The 16,095-nt window shown below is 52.3% G+C and overlaps 1 protein-coding gene across 2 annotated transcripts in view; it reads right to left on the bottom strand.

Moving 5' to 3' along the window:
- Window positions 1–7,591, bottom strand: part of RELB (RELB proto-oncogene, NF-kB subunit) — a 41,991-nt gene extending 34,400 nt beyond the window's left edge. For both annotated transcript variants that reach the window (XM_030913324.1, XM_030913323.1), the window contains exons 1-2: window positions 7,348–7,591; window positions 6,039–6,086 (exon numbers count right to left, since the gene is read on the bottom strand). In XM_030913324.1, coding sequence (XP_030769184.1) covers window positions 6,039–6,086; window positions 7,348–7,453 — 154 coding nt within the window. In that variant the 5' untranslated portion in view covers window positions 7,454–7,591. The remainder of the gene's footprint in view (window positions 1–6,038; window positions 6,087–7,347) is intronic.
- Window positions 7,592–16,095: the final 8,504 nt, after the last annotated feature.

Genomic DNA, 16,095 nt, shown 5'->3' with positions numbered 1-16,095 from the left:
CTCCTTTCTAGGTCCGAGTTTATCTGTTTATAAAATGGAGAAGTTGGATAGCATGGTTTTCTTTTCTTTTCCTCTCTTCTCTTCTATTCTCTTCTCCTCTCTTCTCATTATTTATTTTTTTTTGAGATGGACTGTTGCTCTGTCGCCCAGGCTGGAGTGCAGTGACGGGATCTCGGCTCACTGCAACCTCTGCCTCCCAGGTTCAAGAGATTCTCCTGCCTCAGCCTCCTGAGTAGCTGGGAATAGAGTCTCGCACCACCATGCCTGGCTAATTTTTGTACTTTTAGTAGAGATGGACATTCACCATGTTGGCCAGGCTGGTTTCGAACGCCTGGCCTCAAGTGATCCACCCACCTCAGCCTCCCAGAGTGCTGGGATTACAGGTGTGAGCCACCACGCCCGGCCATGGGAATGATTTTAGAGCATGGAGTGTAGAGTCACATAGAGTTGATTTGAATCTCAGCTGTTACTCACTGGCTGTGCAGCCTTGGGCAAGTCACTTACCATCTCTGAGCTTCCTCTACAAAATGAGATCTGAGCTCCTACCTCAGGAACATGAGGATTCAGAATCACAGGTAAACTGCTTAGTACAGGTTCTGACCATGCGACACCTTCCAGAAAGCTTAGTTAATATTATCTCAAGTCATCTATTAGCCAGGAAATTATTCAAGTTTCTGCTCAAATAGCAGTTCCTCCCTTACCCCTGACATGGACTTGCCACTATTCAGGGGCAGCCAGGATGGGCCATGTGAGAACAGATGTAAGAGCAGGAAATTGACTATGTATGTGCTGCCTCAGCCTTTGCACAGGCTGGTCTCTGCCTGAATGCTCTTCCCCCAGTTCCTTGCATGGCATGACTTCCTCCTCCTCCATCTTCAGATCCTTGGTCAAATGTCACATCCTAGACAGTTCTTCCCTGACCATTTTATCCAAGAGAGTCCCCTTATCCCCCATTCCAGTCCCTCAAAGTTACGTGCCTTTATTTTTATCATTTTCTTTTTCTTTTTTTTTTTTTTTGAGACGGAGTCTCGCTCTGTCGCCCAGGCTGGAGTGCAGTGGCACAATCTCGGCTCACTGCATGCTCCGCCTCCCGGGTTCACGCCATTCTCCTGCCTCAGCTTCCCGAGTAGCTGGGACTACAGGCACCAGCCACCTCGCCCGGCTAGTTTTTTTGTATTTTTTAGTAGAGACAGGGTTTCACCGTGTCAACCAGGATGGTCTCGATCTCCTGACCTCGTGATCCGCCCGTCTCGGCCTCCCAAAGTGCTGGGATTACAGGCTTGAGCCACCACGCCCGGCCAAATTTTTGTATTTTTAGTAGAGACCGGGTTTCACCATGTTGGCCAGTCTGGTCTCGAACTCCTGATCTCAAGTGATCTGCCCACCTCAGCCTCCCAAAGTGCTGGGATTACAGGCTTGAGCCACCGTGCCCGGCCTTTTTTTTTTTTTTAAAGATGGAACTTTGCTCTTGTCACCCAGGCTGGAGTGCAATGACACAATCTCGGCTCACCACAACCTCTGTCTCGCGGATTCAAGTGATTCTCCTGCCTCAGCCTCCTGAGTAGCTGGGAATACAGGCTTGCGCCACCACACCCAGCTGATTTTTGTATTTTTAGTAGAGATGAGGTTTTGCCATGTTGATCAGGCTGGTCTTGAACTCCTGACCTCAGGTGACCCACTCACCTCGGCCTCCTGAAGTGCTGGGATTACAGACATAAGCCATCACACCCGGCCTGTTTTATCATTTTCATGGCTCTGATGAGGATGTCACATGACCTCACATTACACTGACTCATACCTGTCTCCTATAGACTGGGAGCATTGAAGAGTGGGAATAATGTCTGCCTCTCCTCGTTGTATCCCCAGGGTCCAGCATATGTCTGGCCCTTCAAAATGAAGGGGATTTTCTGGCAGGGTACAGTGGCTCAAGCCTGTAATCTCAGCACTTTGGGAGGCCGAGGTGGCTGGATCAGTGGAGGTCAGGATTTTGAGACCAGCCTGGCCAACATGGTGAAACCCTGTCTCTCTGAAAGTACAAAAATCAGCTGGGTGTGGTGGCACACGCCTGGAATCCCAGCTGTTTGAGAGGCTGAGGCAGGAGGATTGCTTGAACCTGGGAGTCAGAGGTTGCAGTAAGCCTAGATCACGCCACTACACTCCAATGTAGGTGACAGAATGAGACTCTGCCTCCAAAAAAAGGGGGGAATTTTCTTCCCCATTCTATCTCACTAGTTCTCGTATCCCCACCCTGCTGTTAAATATCATTGACCTCAAGCTTTCTTCATAGCCCTTATCACATTTTATAATCCCGTATTTAACTTACTGTTTATGTGTCTGCCTCCCCATCTAGATAGGGAACCCCAGGGCTAGGGCTGTTCTCAGCACTGCTCAGCACAAGGCCAGGTACAGAACAGGCACACAATAAACATATATTGACTGGATGACATCAGAAATAACTCTCATTTGAAACCAAAGATCTAGGTCTTGGACCAGAAAAGTCTCGGCCTTGGCCAGGCGCGGTGGCTCACACCTGTAATCCCAGCACTTTGGGAGGCCAAGGCAGGCAGAATGCTTGAGGCCAGGAGTTCCAGACCAGCCTGGCCAACATGGCAAAACCCCGTCTCTACTAAAAATACAAAAATTAGTTGGACATGGTGGCATGTGCCTATAATCTCAGCTACTCGGGAGGCTGAGGCAGGAAAATCGCTTGAACCTGGGAGGCGGAGGTTGCAGTGAGCAGAGATTGTGACACTGCACTCCAGGCTGGGTGACAGAGTGAGATTCTATCTCAAAAAAAAAGGTGACAGCCTTGTTCCCACCCAGGACCACTGCTTGGGCAGTGTCTGTCTTTGATGCCATCCTCCCTGAACTCGCAGACCTGTTGGGGAACTGGCCACACTTCTTCCATGGCCGAGTCAGAACTGGGGTCCATCCCAAGATTATATCTCCAGAGAAAGGCCCAGACCCAGCTAACTGGAGCCACTGAGTATTCACAACAATAGGACTATCCCTGCCCTCCAAATCCCAGCAAATGTATATAAGAAAAAATGTCGTAATTTGGTTGAGATTCTGCATTTCCTTGGGCAGCAATGAATTTTGGCTGGGGGACTTTATAGACCAGTATTTCTCGGCATCTCTTGGGAGCTTGCTAAAAATGCAAATAATCAGCCGGGCGCGGTGGCTCATGCCTGTAATCCCAGCACTTTGGGAGGCCGAGGTGGGCAAATCATGAGGTCGGGGAATCGAGACTATCCTGGCTAACACGGTGACACCCCGTCTCTACTAAAAACTTAGCCAGGGCCGGGCGCGGTGGCTCAAGCCTGTAATCCCAGCACTTTGGGAGGCCGAGACAGGCGGATCACGAGGTCAGGAGATCGAGACCATCCTGGCTAACACGGTGAAACCCCGTCTCTACTAAAAAATACAAAAAACTAGCTGGGCGAGGTGGCGGGCGCCTGTAGTCCCAGCTACTCGGGAGGCTGAGGCAGGAGAATGGCGTAAACCCGGGAGGCGGAGCTTGCAGTGAGCTGAGATCCGGCCACTGCACTCCAGCCTGGGCGACAGAGCAAGACTCCGTCTCAAAAAAAAAAAAAAAAAAAAAAAAACTTAGCCAGGCGAGGTGGCGGGCGCCTGCAGTCCCAGCTGCTCGGGAGGCTGATGCAGGAGAATGGCGTGAACCCGGGAGGCGGAGCTTGCAGTGAGCTGAGATTGCGCCACTGCACTCCAGCCTGGGCAACAGAGCGAGACTCCGTCGAAAAAAAAAAAAAACAAATGCAAATAATTTCTCATCGCAAACCTACTGAATCAGAAACTTGAGAGGTGGGACCTGACATTATGTTTTTTTTTGTTGTGTTTTCTGAGACGGAGTCTCTTGCTCTGTCACCCAGGCTGGAATGCAGTGGCGCGATCCCGGCTCACTCCAACCTCCACCTCTTGGGTTCAAGCAATTCTCCTGCCTCACCCTCCCAAATAGGTGGGATTACAGGCGCCCACCACCATGCCCAGCTAATTTTTTAAAAATTATTTTTAGTAGAGATGGGGTTTCAACATATTGGCCAGGCTGGTCTCAAACTCCTGACTTTGTGATCTGCCTATCTCAGCCTCCCAAAGTGCTGGGATTACAGGAATGAGCCACCACACCCGGCTGTTTTTTTGTTTGTTTGTTTGAGACGGAGTTTCACTCTTGTTGCCCAGGATGGAGTGCAATGGCGTGATCTTGGCTCACCGCAACCTCCGCCTCCCAGGTTCAAGCAATTCTCCTGCCTCAGCCTCCTGAATAGTTGGGATTACAGGCATGTGCCACCATGCCCAGCTAATTTTGTATTTTTAGTAGAAATTGTGTTTCTCCATGTTGGTCAGCCTGGTCTCAAACTCCTGACCTCAGGTGATTCACCTACCTTGGCCTCCCAAAGTGCTGGGATTACAGGTGTGAGCCACCACACCAGGCAACATTATGTTTTAACCAGTGCTCTGGATTATTCTGATGCACATGGTTTAAGAACCACTGTCTGAGGCCGAGGGCAGTGGCTCACGCCTGTAATCCCAACACTTTGGGAGGCCAAGGCAGGCAGATCGCCTGAGGTCAGGAGTTCAAGACCAGCCTGACCAATATAGAGGAACCCCATCTCTACTAAAAATACAAAAAAAATTAGCTGGCCATGGTGGCTCATTCCTGTAATCTCAGCTACTTGGGAGGACGAGGCAGGAGAATCGCTTGAACCTGGGAGGTGGAGGTTGCAGTGAGCCAAGATTGCGCCACTGTACTCCAGCCTGGGCAACAAAAGCAAAACTCGTTCTCAAAAAAAAAAAAAAAAAAAAAAAAAAAAAAAACACTGTCTAGCCAGGTGCGGTGGCTCACACCTGTAATCCCAGCACTTTGGGAGGCTGAGGCGGGCGGATTACCTGAGGTCAGGAGTTCAAGACCAGCCTGGCCAACATGGTGAAACCCTGTCTCTACTAAAAAACAAAAAATTAGTGGGGTGTGGTGGTGGGTGCCTGTAATCCCAGCTACTCAGGAGTCTGAGGCAGGGGAATTGCTAAACCCGGGAGGTGGAGATTGCAGCAAGTCAAAATCACATCACTGCACTCCAGCCCGGGTGACAGAGCAAGACTCCGTCTCAAAAAACAAAAACAAACAAAACACACAAAAAAAGTACACACCAAAAATGAACCACTGTTATAGACTGTTTAGTAATAATAATAATTATTGTTATTATTATTATACCACTAACAGTTAACACTTATTGAGCCCTTACTCTGTGCCAGATACTGCTTGGAAAGTGTATCTATATCAATTCACTGAATACTCTCAATCTCCCTGAAAGAGAGGCACTGTTATTCTGTCCATCTTACAGATGAGGAAAACTGAGGCCTGGACTGGGGAATTGACTTGCAGACATTCACACAGGGAGGGGCAGTGACAGCAGTATGTAAACCAAAGCCCAGGATGGCAGTGATTACCTTCTGCTAAGCCACAGCGAATCTCTAAAGAAGGCTTCGCGCATGGATAGGTGGTTAGTTTTACCTGTCACGCTCTTTTTCTTTTTTTTTTTTTTGAGATGGAGTCTTGCTCTGTCGCCCAGGCTGGAGTGCAGTGGCGCAATCTCGGCTCACTGCAAGCTCTGCCTCCCGGGTTCATGCCATTCTCCTGCCTCAGCCTCCCATGTAGCTGGGACTACAGGCGCCCGCCACCACGCCCGGCTAATTTTTTTCTTTTTTGTATTTTTTAGTAGAGATGGGGTTTCACCGTGTTAGCCAGGATGGTCTCGATCTCCTGACCTCGTGATCCGCCCGCGTTGGCCTCCCAAAGTGCTGGGATTACAGGCGTGAGCCACCGCGCCTGGCCACCTGTCACGCTCTTAACAGTCCAAGAAGTAAGAAAACCTAAAGGGCCCATCTCAACTGGCAGGGAGGGATGTAGTCTGTCAGGGGAAAGCTGAGGTGAACCTCGTGAAGCCCCAAACAGAGACATCTCTGTGGGGTCCTCCCAACCCCATCCTGCACGAGCAAGTGGGCAGGAACTGTGGAGGGCTGCTCACCTGTGCTCCTGGAAACGGTGAGCGAGAGCGAAGAGAGGTCGGGGGACCCTGCAGAGAAGAAGGAACGTCTCAGAAGGTGATAGAGGGCAGGCAGGGGACCAGAGAATCTCCCAAGCAAGCCCCGCCCCTTCCTCTCCTAGCCCTTCCTCTCTGAATCAGGCCCCTCGCCCTGATTGCCCCTGAGTCTGGCCAGGCTTACTGGCTAAATCATGGACAGGTCCTGGCCTTTAGTATCTGTAGTTCGCCCTACCCTTCATCACACTCAGGGCCCGCTCCTTTTCTCCCTTAAAGTTGGGCCTGGAGGGTACCCCATCTCAATCTCAGTTTTAAAAGTCCCCATCCCGCTGGACTCAAGGGCTCACGCTTGTAATCCCAACACTTTGGGAGGCTGAGGCGTGCGGATCACCTGAGGTCAGAAGTTCGAGGCCAGCCTGACCAGCATGGTGAAATCCCGTCTCTACCAAAAATACAAAAACTAGCCGGGTGTGGTGGCGGGCACCTGTAATTCCAGCTACTCGGGGGGTTGAAGCAGGAGGATCGCTTGAATCTGGGAGGCAGAGGTTGCAGTGAGCCGAGATCGCGCCACTGCACTCCAGCCTGGGCGGCAGAGCGAGACTCCATCTCAAAACAAAAAAACAAAAAACAAAAAAACAAAAACAGCCTCCTGTCAGGGTCAGACCACTTTTGATTTTTTCAATGTCAAGGCCCCCCTTCTCCGTCTGGAGGCAAGCACCACCCCCTCCCCATTCTCTGTGTCAGGCCTCGCCCTGCTTTTTTGGGTAACAGGCCCTTCCCCTCCACTCGGCCAGAGTCAGGCCCCGCCCCTTCCCCTTCTTTTGGCCAACTCAGGCCCCGCCCCCTTCCTGCCCTCACGGCCAGGCCCCGCCCCCTCACCACTCCGCGCAGGGCCCTGCTTCCTTTCTTGAGTCAGGCCCGGCCCTCTTCTCATAGTCCCGGTTGGATCCCACCCCTCTTCTCCCTCTCTGGGCCGGGCCCCGCCCCCATGTCCCCCAAGAGCAGCTTTCGCTCCTCCTTCTCTGAGTCAGGCCACGCCCCCTTCTTTGCCTCAGGGTCAGGCCCCGCCCCCTCTCACTCTACAGCGGGACGCCTCGCTCGAACCTCGGGCCGTACCCCCTCATCACCCTCTGACTCCTTCCTACGCCCTAATACAGTGTCTCAGGAACCCTCACTCTGCCCCCGCGAAACCCTTAGACTCCCATAGGAACCCCCAGACTACTCCGGGGCCGCCAGAATCCCCGCATCTCCAGCCCCGCCCCAGACCTCTCTCCTGAACCCCAGCCCCGCTTACCCAAGGCCCCCAGCTCCGGCGCAGCCGGCGGTCTGGCGACGCGGCGACTCGGCATGGCCCGGCCAGTGGGGACGGACGGCCCAGAGGCTGGCCCAGACCGAAGCATGCACGCGGGCAGGCCGGGCGGCCGGGAGGCACGGTCTGGTGGACGATCACGGGTCGGGCAAGCGGCGCAAGGGCTGGGGCCGCAGGCCGGGCAGGACGCGCGGCGCCCGGGGCTGCGCGGGGCGCGGGGCCGGGCCGGGCGGGCGGCGGGCGGGGGCGGGGCGGCGGAATTCCCCGGCGCCGCCGGCCTGCACGCCCATTGGTCTGCACCCCGCCGTGACGTCACGCCTGGGGAACGGGAAAACCCCCACGCGTCACGTGATCGCGGGGGCGGGGCCGGCCGGGAAAGGGAGGCTGGGCGCTCAGGAGGGGTTGGGCAGGAGTCGCTGCCCATTGCTCTGGACGAAACAACTGAGGCCTGCTTAGGGCCATCACGCCTTACCCATTGAGCAAGCCGGGACACTGAGCCGCTCCCCGCTTTGGTCTCCCAGTGGGACTTGAACCTGCCGTTTCTAAGGCTGGAAGGGGAGCTTCAGGATGGAGAGATTGCCAGGGCTCTGCACCTGCCATCATAATAATATTTCAGAAACCTCCAAGGTCTCTCTACACCTCTGTTTCCTCAACCGTAAATTGGGGATAAAGATATTTAAGGAACGTTTGAAGCTAGCATGTCAGCTTCAGAGGTTCTGTTTTGTGCATTGTTGTAACCCCAATGCCTAGACCAGCGCCTGGAACACCGTAGGTGCCCAATAAATGTTTATTGGAGGCCAGGCGCGGTGGTTCATGCCTATAATCTCAGCACTTTGGGAGACCGAGGTGGGCATATCACAAGGTCGGGAGTTTGAGACCAGCCTGACCAACATGGTGAAATCCCGTCTCTACTAAAAATACAAAAATTAGCTGGGCGTGTTGGTGTGCACCTGTAATGCCAGCTACTCTGGAGGCTGAGGCAGGATAATCGCTTGAACCTGGGAGGCAGAGGTTGCAGTGAGCCGAGATCATGCCATTGCACTCCAACCTGGGCAACAGAGTGAGACTCCCATCTCAAAAAAAAAAAAAAAAAAAAAAAAGTTTATTGGATGAATGCAAGGATGTTTTATTTATTGGTTTGTTCCTCCCCCCAACCCCTGAAAGTTACCCATAGATAGCCCAGACCACTTTGAGCTCAAAAGCTCAGTAATGTAGTCTGTGAATGGCAGCAGTGTAGCCTCCGTATACATCCTGAGCTGTGTGCCCAAACCCTGAGCTCATCCCTCGCACCAGCACCAGAAGCATATGATAGGATTATTGCAGAAGAGACTCAGGCTGGAAGAGGGGCAGCCATTTGGCTAGACTCCCACATTTCTAAGACTCCCACATACCTGAGAACGACTAGGTGATCTATTAGTTTCTAGCTTGGATACCAGGCACTCTCAGACCACAGATGCAGGGTTTGTTGTCTTTCCTTTGCTTGTATAAAATTTGGGTGTTCTGGCTGGGCACGGTGGCTCACACCTGTAGCCCCAATACTTTGGGAGGCCGAGGTAGGAGGATTGCTTGAGCCTAGGAGGTTGAGGTTGCAGCGAGCTGTGATCATGCTATTGTACTCCAGCCTGGGTGACAGAGCGAGACCTTATCTCAAAAAGAAAAAGAAATAACTCTGTAAGTTGAATGTTCACAACAATTATGTGAAGTATATGTTGTTATTTATCCCCACATAGCAGATGAGAAAACTGAGACCCAGTGAAATTAATTTCTTGAAGGCCACACAAATTAATATGACACAAATATTTAAAACATAAAATTCTTGGGACAGGGTCTGGCACATGTGAGTGCTATATACAAATGTGAACTTTTTTTTTTTTTTTTTTTTTTTTTTGAGGCAGGGTGTCACTCTGTCACCCAGGCTGGAGTGCAGTGGCAGGAACATGGCTCACCACAGCCTCAACCTCCTGGACTAAGGGGATCCTCTTACCTCAGTCTCCAGAGTAGCTGGGACTACAGGCACACACCAATACATCTAGCTAATGTCCTCTCCCTCTTCCTCTCCCTCTCCCTCTCCCTTTCCTCCCTCTCCTCCCTCTCACTCTCCCTCTCCCCTCTTTTTCGAGAGATGGAGTCTCGCTGTGTCACCCAGGCTGCAGTGCAGTGGTGTGATCTCAGCTCACTGCAATCTCTGCCTCCCGGGTTCAAGTGATTCTCCTGCCTCAGCTTCCCAAGTAGCTGGGACTACAGGCATGAGCCACTGTGCCCAGTCTGTTTTCTATTTTTGTAGAGACAGGATCTGTTGCTCAGGCTGAGCCAGTGCACCTGGCCAAAGGGCAACTAACTATTAACATCATCTTATTTAATCCTCATGATCATCCTGTTACTAGACCCACTTTACAGATGGGAAACTGAAGCTCAGAGAGATGAAGTCAGTTGCCAGAGATCACACAGCTGGTGAGCTGGGACCACAGGTGTGTGCCACCATGCCTAGCCTAATTTTTGTGTTTTTAGCAGAGATGAGGTTTCACCATGTTGCTGAAGCTGGTCTCAAATTCCTGGGCTCAAGCGATCTGCCCACCTCAGCCTCCCAAAGTGCTGGGACTACATTTCTTTCTTTTTTCAGAAGAGATGGGGTTTCACCATGTTGGCCAGGCTGGTCTTGAACTTCTGACCTCAGGTGATCCGCCTGTCTCGGCCTCCCAAAGTGCTGGGATTACAGTCATGAGCCAATGTGCCCAGCCCTATTTCTTTCTTTCTTTTTTTTTCTTGAGATGGAATCTTGCTCTGTTGCCCAGGCTGGAGTCCAGTGACGCGATCTCGGCTCACTGCAAGCTCCTACTCCCGGGTTCACGCCATTCTGCTGCCTCAGCCTCCTGAATAGCTGGGACTACAGACGCCCACCACCACGCCTGACTAATTTTTTGTATTTTTAGTAGAGACGGGGTTTCACTGTGTTAGCCAGGATGGTTTCGATCTCCTGACCTCATGATCCGCCTGCCTCTGCCTCCCAAAGTGCTGGGATTACAGGCATGAGCCACTGTGCCCAGCCCTATCTCTTTTGTTTTTTGTTTTTTTTTGAGACGGAGTCTCGCTGTGTTGCCCAGGCTGGAGTGCAACGGTGCCATCTTGGTTCACCCACCTCCCAGGTTCAAGCGATTCTCCTGCCTCAGCTTCCCAAGTAGCTGGGATTACAGGTGCGCACCACCACACCCGGCTAATTTTTGTATTTTTAGCAGAGACGGGGTTTCACCATGCTGGCCAGGCTAGTCTCGAACTCCCGACCTCAGGCGATCTGCCCACCTCGGCCTCCCAAAGTGCTGGGATTACAGGCGTGAGGCACCGTGCCCGGCCTTCTTTCTTTAAGATGTGGGATTTTGCTGTTGCCCAGGCTGATCTTGACCTCCTAGCCTCAAGTGATCCTTCTGCCTGAACCTCCCAAAGCACTGGGATTACAGGCATGAGCCACTGTGCCCAGCTCTTCGATTTACAGAGTTATTACACACAGTGTAACAGTGTCAGGCACTGCTCTGAAAGCTAGGGACATAGCAAGGCACACAGCAGACAAAAAGCCCTTGCCATCAAGGAAATCCAAGTGAGGAGACAGATGGAAAACAGATAAGCAAATATGTGTCTGATGGTGATGGCAGTATTACAGGATAGAGCAGGATAAACAGAATGAATTTGGAGGATAGTTTGAGTTAGGAAGATCAGGGTCTGAGAGGTGCCATTTGAACAGGAAGTCAAAGGACGTGAGGGATTCATGTGGATAGCTAGGTGAGAGTGTTCAAAGCACAGGGGCTAGCACGTGCAAAGGCCCTGTGGTAGGAACATGCATGACATGCTTAAGGAATAGCAAGAAGGCTGGTGCAGCATGAGTGACAGGAAAGGGGTGGAGATGAGGGCAGAGTGATGGACCAGTAAGGTGTCGAGGACATTGAATAATATTAAATGTAATGGATGAAGCCGACCACGGGCAGCACTTACACTAGCGCTTGGCTTATGATAAGGATGACAAATAGCAGCTCCCATTGTTATACGACTAGAAGCTCTCCTGATTCCTCTCTGCCCCTTGCCAATGCCAGGCCTCAAAAATGTTTGTTGAGACTGGGTGCAGTGGCTCATGCCTGTAATCCCAGCACTTTGGGAGGCCAAGGCAGGCAGATCACCTGAGGTCAAGAGTTCAAGACCAGCCTGGCCAACGTGGTAAAACCCCGTCTGTACTAAAAACACAAAACTAGTCGGGCATGGTGTAATGCACCTGTAGTCCCAGCTACTAGGGAGGCTGAGGCAGGACAATCGCTTGAACCCAGGAAGCAGAGGCTGCAGTGAGTCAAGATCATGCCACTGCACTCCAGCCTGGGTGACAAGAGTGAGACTGTCTCAAAAAACAAACAAACAAAAATGTGCTGAGTGACTAACTAAAAGGACATGTCAGGGCCAGGCACGGTGGCTCACGTCTATAATCCCAGCACTTTGAGAGGCTGAGGCAGGCAGATCACCTGAGGTCAGGAGTTCGAGACCAGCCTGGCCAACATGGTGAAACTCCATGTCTACTAAAAATGCAAAAATTAGCTGGTGTGGTGGCAGGCATCTATAATCCCAGCTACTCAGGAGGCTGAGGCAGGAGAATCACTTGAACCCAGGAGGCGGAGGTTGCAGTGAACTGAGATCGTGCCACTGCACTCACTCCAGCCTGGGTGACAGTGACTCCATCTCAAAAATAAATAAATAAAAACGGGACCAGGTGCGGTGGCTCACGTCTGTAATTCTAGCACTTCGTGAGGCTGAGGCGGGCGGATCACAAGGTCAGGAGTTTGAGATCAGCCTGACCAACATCGTGAAACACCATCTGTACTAAAAATACAAAAATTAGCCAGACGTGGTGGTGGACACCTGTAATCCCAGCTACTCAGGAGGCTGAGGTAGAAGAATTGCTTGAACCTGGGAGGTAGAGCTTATAGTGAGCCGAGATCACACCACTGCACTCCATCCTGGGCGACAGAGTAAGACTTTGTCTCAATAAATCCATAGATAAATAAATAAATAGGATAGCTGGGTGCCGTGGCTCACGCCTGTAATCCCAGCACTGTGGGAGGCTGAGGCAGGCAGATCACTTGAGGTCAGGAGTTTGAGACCAGCCTGACCAATATGGTGAAACACGAAACCCTGTCTCTATTAAAAATACAAAAGTTAGCCGGGCTTGGTAGTGGGTGCCTGTAGTCCCAGCTACTTGGGAGGCTGAGGCAGGAGAATTGCTTGAACTTGAGAGGTGAAAGTTGCAGTAAGCTGAGATCATGCCACTACACTCCAGCCTGGACAACAGAGTGAGACTCCCATCTCAAAAAAAAAAAAAGTAAATAAATAAAAATGAAAAATAAAAAGGACATGTCAGATATCCTCAGCATTCAGGATTTCTGCTGGGCTGTGAGCCCCATGAGGGCAGGTCTGGGTCTGTCTTGGTCCTGGCTGTATACACAATACGTCCCAGCACATGGCCCTACCCAGGGGCAGGGTTCAGCTGTTACTTTTGTTAACTGACTGCTTGTCACAGTCTCCAGTGTCTGAATATGAGCCCCACCGAGGTCCACACTTCTGGATGTGTCCATGTGTCTGGGAAAATGATTGTTGGGGTTGTTCAACATGCACTCATTAAATATTCCTGGAGTGCCTTCCCTGTGTTTGGCCCTATGCTGGGGACACAGCAGTGATCAAGACAGGTCTGGCTATGTCCTCACAGGGCTCCATCCAGTGGAAGAGACCAACTTGTCCCCAGTGATAACTCACAGTGCACAGGGCTGCCACGAGAGACCCCAGAGAACTTGGCAGTCAGGGAGAGCTTCCTAGAGGAGGAAGCATTGGAGCCACAACTTGGAGGACACATGGGTAAGGTAAAGAAGGGATGAGCCAGCTGTGATGGCTCAGGCCTGTAATCCCAGCACTTTGGGAGACCCAGATGGGAGGACTGCTTGAGGTCAGGAGTTTGAAACCAGCTTCGGCAACATCGAGAGACTCCATTTCTACAAAAAATTTAAAAATTATGCAGGTGGCCGGGCACAGTGGCTCACACTTGTAATCCCAGCACTTTGGGAGGCCAAGGCGGGTGGATCACGGGGTCAGGAGTTCGAGACCAGACTGGTCAAGATGGTGAAATCCCGTCTCTACTAAAAATACAAAAATTAGTCGGACGTAGTGGTATGTCCCTGTAATCCCAGCTACTCAGGAGGCTGAGGCAGGAGAATTGCTTGAACCCAGGAGGTGGAGGTTGCAGTGAGCCAAGATCGTGCCACTGCACTCCAGCCTGGGCAACAGGAGGGAGACTCTATCTCAAAATAAATATATAAATAAAAATAATAAATAAATAAATAATTACGCAGGCGTACTGGCACTTGCCTGTGGTCCTAGGTAGTTGGGAGGCTGAGGCAGGAGGATTGGTTGAGCCAGCAGGTCAAGGCTGCAGAGCTGTGATCGTGCGACTGCACTCCAGCCTGGATGACAACGCGATTTTGTCTCAAAGGATAAAAAAAAAAAGTGGACAGGGGTTGTGTGCCTGGGGACAGGATCCAGCTAAGGGGAAGATCAGGCTGGATGCAGGGATTAATAAGTGTCCCCATCACCAAGGTCTCACTCCCCGGTAAGGAGCCTGGGCTTTCTCCTGAGGTCACTGGGCAGCCACAGTAGGTTCTGAGCAAGGGCTGGGCAGGATCATGTTTGTGCTTTAGTAGAAGAAACTAGAAAGTTTCCTCTAGCTGGGATGGGCGTGGTGGCTCATGTCTATAATCTCAGCACTTTGCGAGGCTGAGGTGGGTGGATTGCTTGAGGTAGAGACCAGCCTGGCCAACATGGTGAAACCCCGTCTCTACTAAAAATACAAAAAATTAGCCAAGTGTGGTGGTGCATGCCTGTAATCCTAGCTATTCAGGAGGCTGAGACAGGAGAATCACTTGAACCCAGGAGGTAGAGGCTGCAGTGAGCTGAGATCCTATGACTGCACTACAGCCTGGGCAACAGAGCGAGACGCTGTCTCAAAGAAAAAAAAAAGTTTCCTCTAGCTGCTAGCTAGAGTGTGAATGGGAAGTGGTGAGGGCAGGACTGGGACAGGGGACCAGACAGAACACTGAGCAAGAACACTACAGGGTAAGGAGGGGCATGGAGCAGGTGGTCCCAAATGAAGAGGTGAGACCCCCAGGAAGTTGTGGGGATAGCTGATGGGCCTTGTCAAAGGCTTGGGCGTGGAGCTGTGGAGGGAGGAAGAGCCAGGGGTGATGAGGCCAGGGAGTCCAGGTGGTTGGAGAGCCCACCACTCTCAAGGGTCTGCCGAGTCCTGTACCTCCAGGGCTCCTAGAAGCCCATCAGTCAGGCTTTCCTGGGTTTACCATGGTGCAGAGCCTGGGGTTCCTCCAAGGGCACCGGGGATTCATGGAATGGTATAGAGTGCGGGGGTGGCTAATGGAGACCCATGGCTGCCCTGAGGGATGCGAGACTGCCGTGGCCTGTCTGTGGACCTGTGGTGTAGGGCTCCAAGGGCACCACCATCTCCCTGGGACCTCATGGATCCCCTGACTGGCTCTGCAACGTGGGGTGGCAGCTGGAGCCTGAAGGAACCTGGTGTGGTCCTCAGCGCTGGGCCCCCTATACCGAAGTGTTGCTGAGACCACCCCACAAAACAGTCAACCTGGGAATGCAGGGTCCCCACCCCTCAGAACACAGAGGCCTCACTCAGTTCACCTATCCAGTGGGCAAAGGGTCCCAGCACCAGGGGCTGGGCTGGGAAGTCCAACTCGTGCCACCTCTGGAGGGCTTGGCTGGTCGTCGGCACAGGCAGCCCCGGGGATGTGAAGTGACACCCTAACACTCATGGAGTGCTACAGCCAGGTGTCACACCGGTTGGCTGAGCCTTCATCCCCATGCCCTCCCGCCAGTGCTACAGCCAGGTGCCACTCAGGCTGGCTGAGCCTTCACCCCCATGCTCCCCAAAATTGGGGGTGAGCAGGTGTCAGCACAAAAAGCCAAGGGCACACATCTAGTGTGCCTCAACTGCTGTGCTGAGGTCTCAGGGTGGCAGGTGCCTTCGCTCATGGCGACCCAGCTGAAAGCTGTACTTGGCCGTGCCTGGTGGTGTCAGGTTAGGAGACATTCAGCAGGCATACAGGAGGCTCTAGCCTGAGCCTGGCAGGGGCAGCAAGCTCCCGGCGAGCAGCTTCCCCAGGAATCTGAAATGGGGCCAGTTAATGAAATCTCAGTGGGCTAGTGGGAGGGCAACAAATGAGGAAGAGGCCTGGCCTGGTAGGTATGGCTTTTTTTTTTTTTTTGAGATGGAATCTTGCTCTGTCACCCAGGCTGGAGTGCAGTGTGTGATCTGGGCTCACCAAAACCTCTGCCTCCCAGGTTCAAATGATTCTCCTGCCTTAGCCTCTCGAGTAACTGTGATTACAGGTGCCCGCCACCATGCTCAATTAATTTTTAGTAGAGACAAGGTTTCACTATGTTGGCCAGGCTGGTCCCAAACTCCTGACCTCAAGCGATCCATCCACCTTGGCCTCCCAAAGTGTTGAGATTACAGGCGTGAGCCACCGTGCCCGGCCAGGTATGGCTCTTGACATAAGGTCACAATCCCCACCTTTACATGTCCTGTACCCTGCAGGTCACCCTCCCGGACCCAGGAGAGCCACCTCATCCCCGCCTGAAGCTGCTCTCCAAGGCGCCAGAGGAAGGAAGGCACGAGGAGGAGGGCAGTGC

The sequence above is a fragment of the Rhinopithecus roxellana genome, chromosome 12, assembly GCF_007565055.1.
Source record: "Rhinopithecus roxellana isolate Shanxi Qingling chromosome 12, ASM756505v1, whole genome shotgun sequence".
Taxonomy (NCBI): Eukaryota; Metazoa; Chordata; class Mammalia; order Primates; family Cercopithecidae; genus Rhinopithecus; species Rhinopithecus roxellana.
The sequence above is the reverse complement of the archived record's forward strand: the minus strand, read 5'-3'. Positions and strand labels throughout refer to the sequence as shown.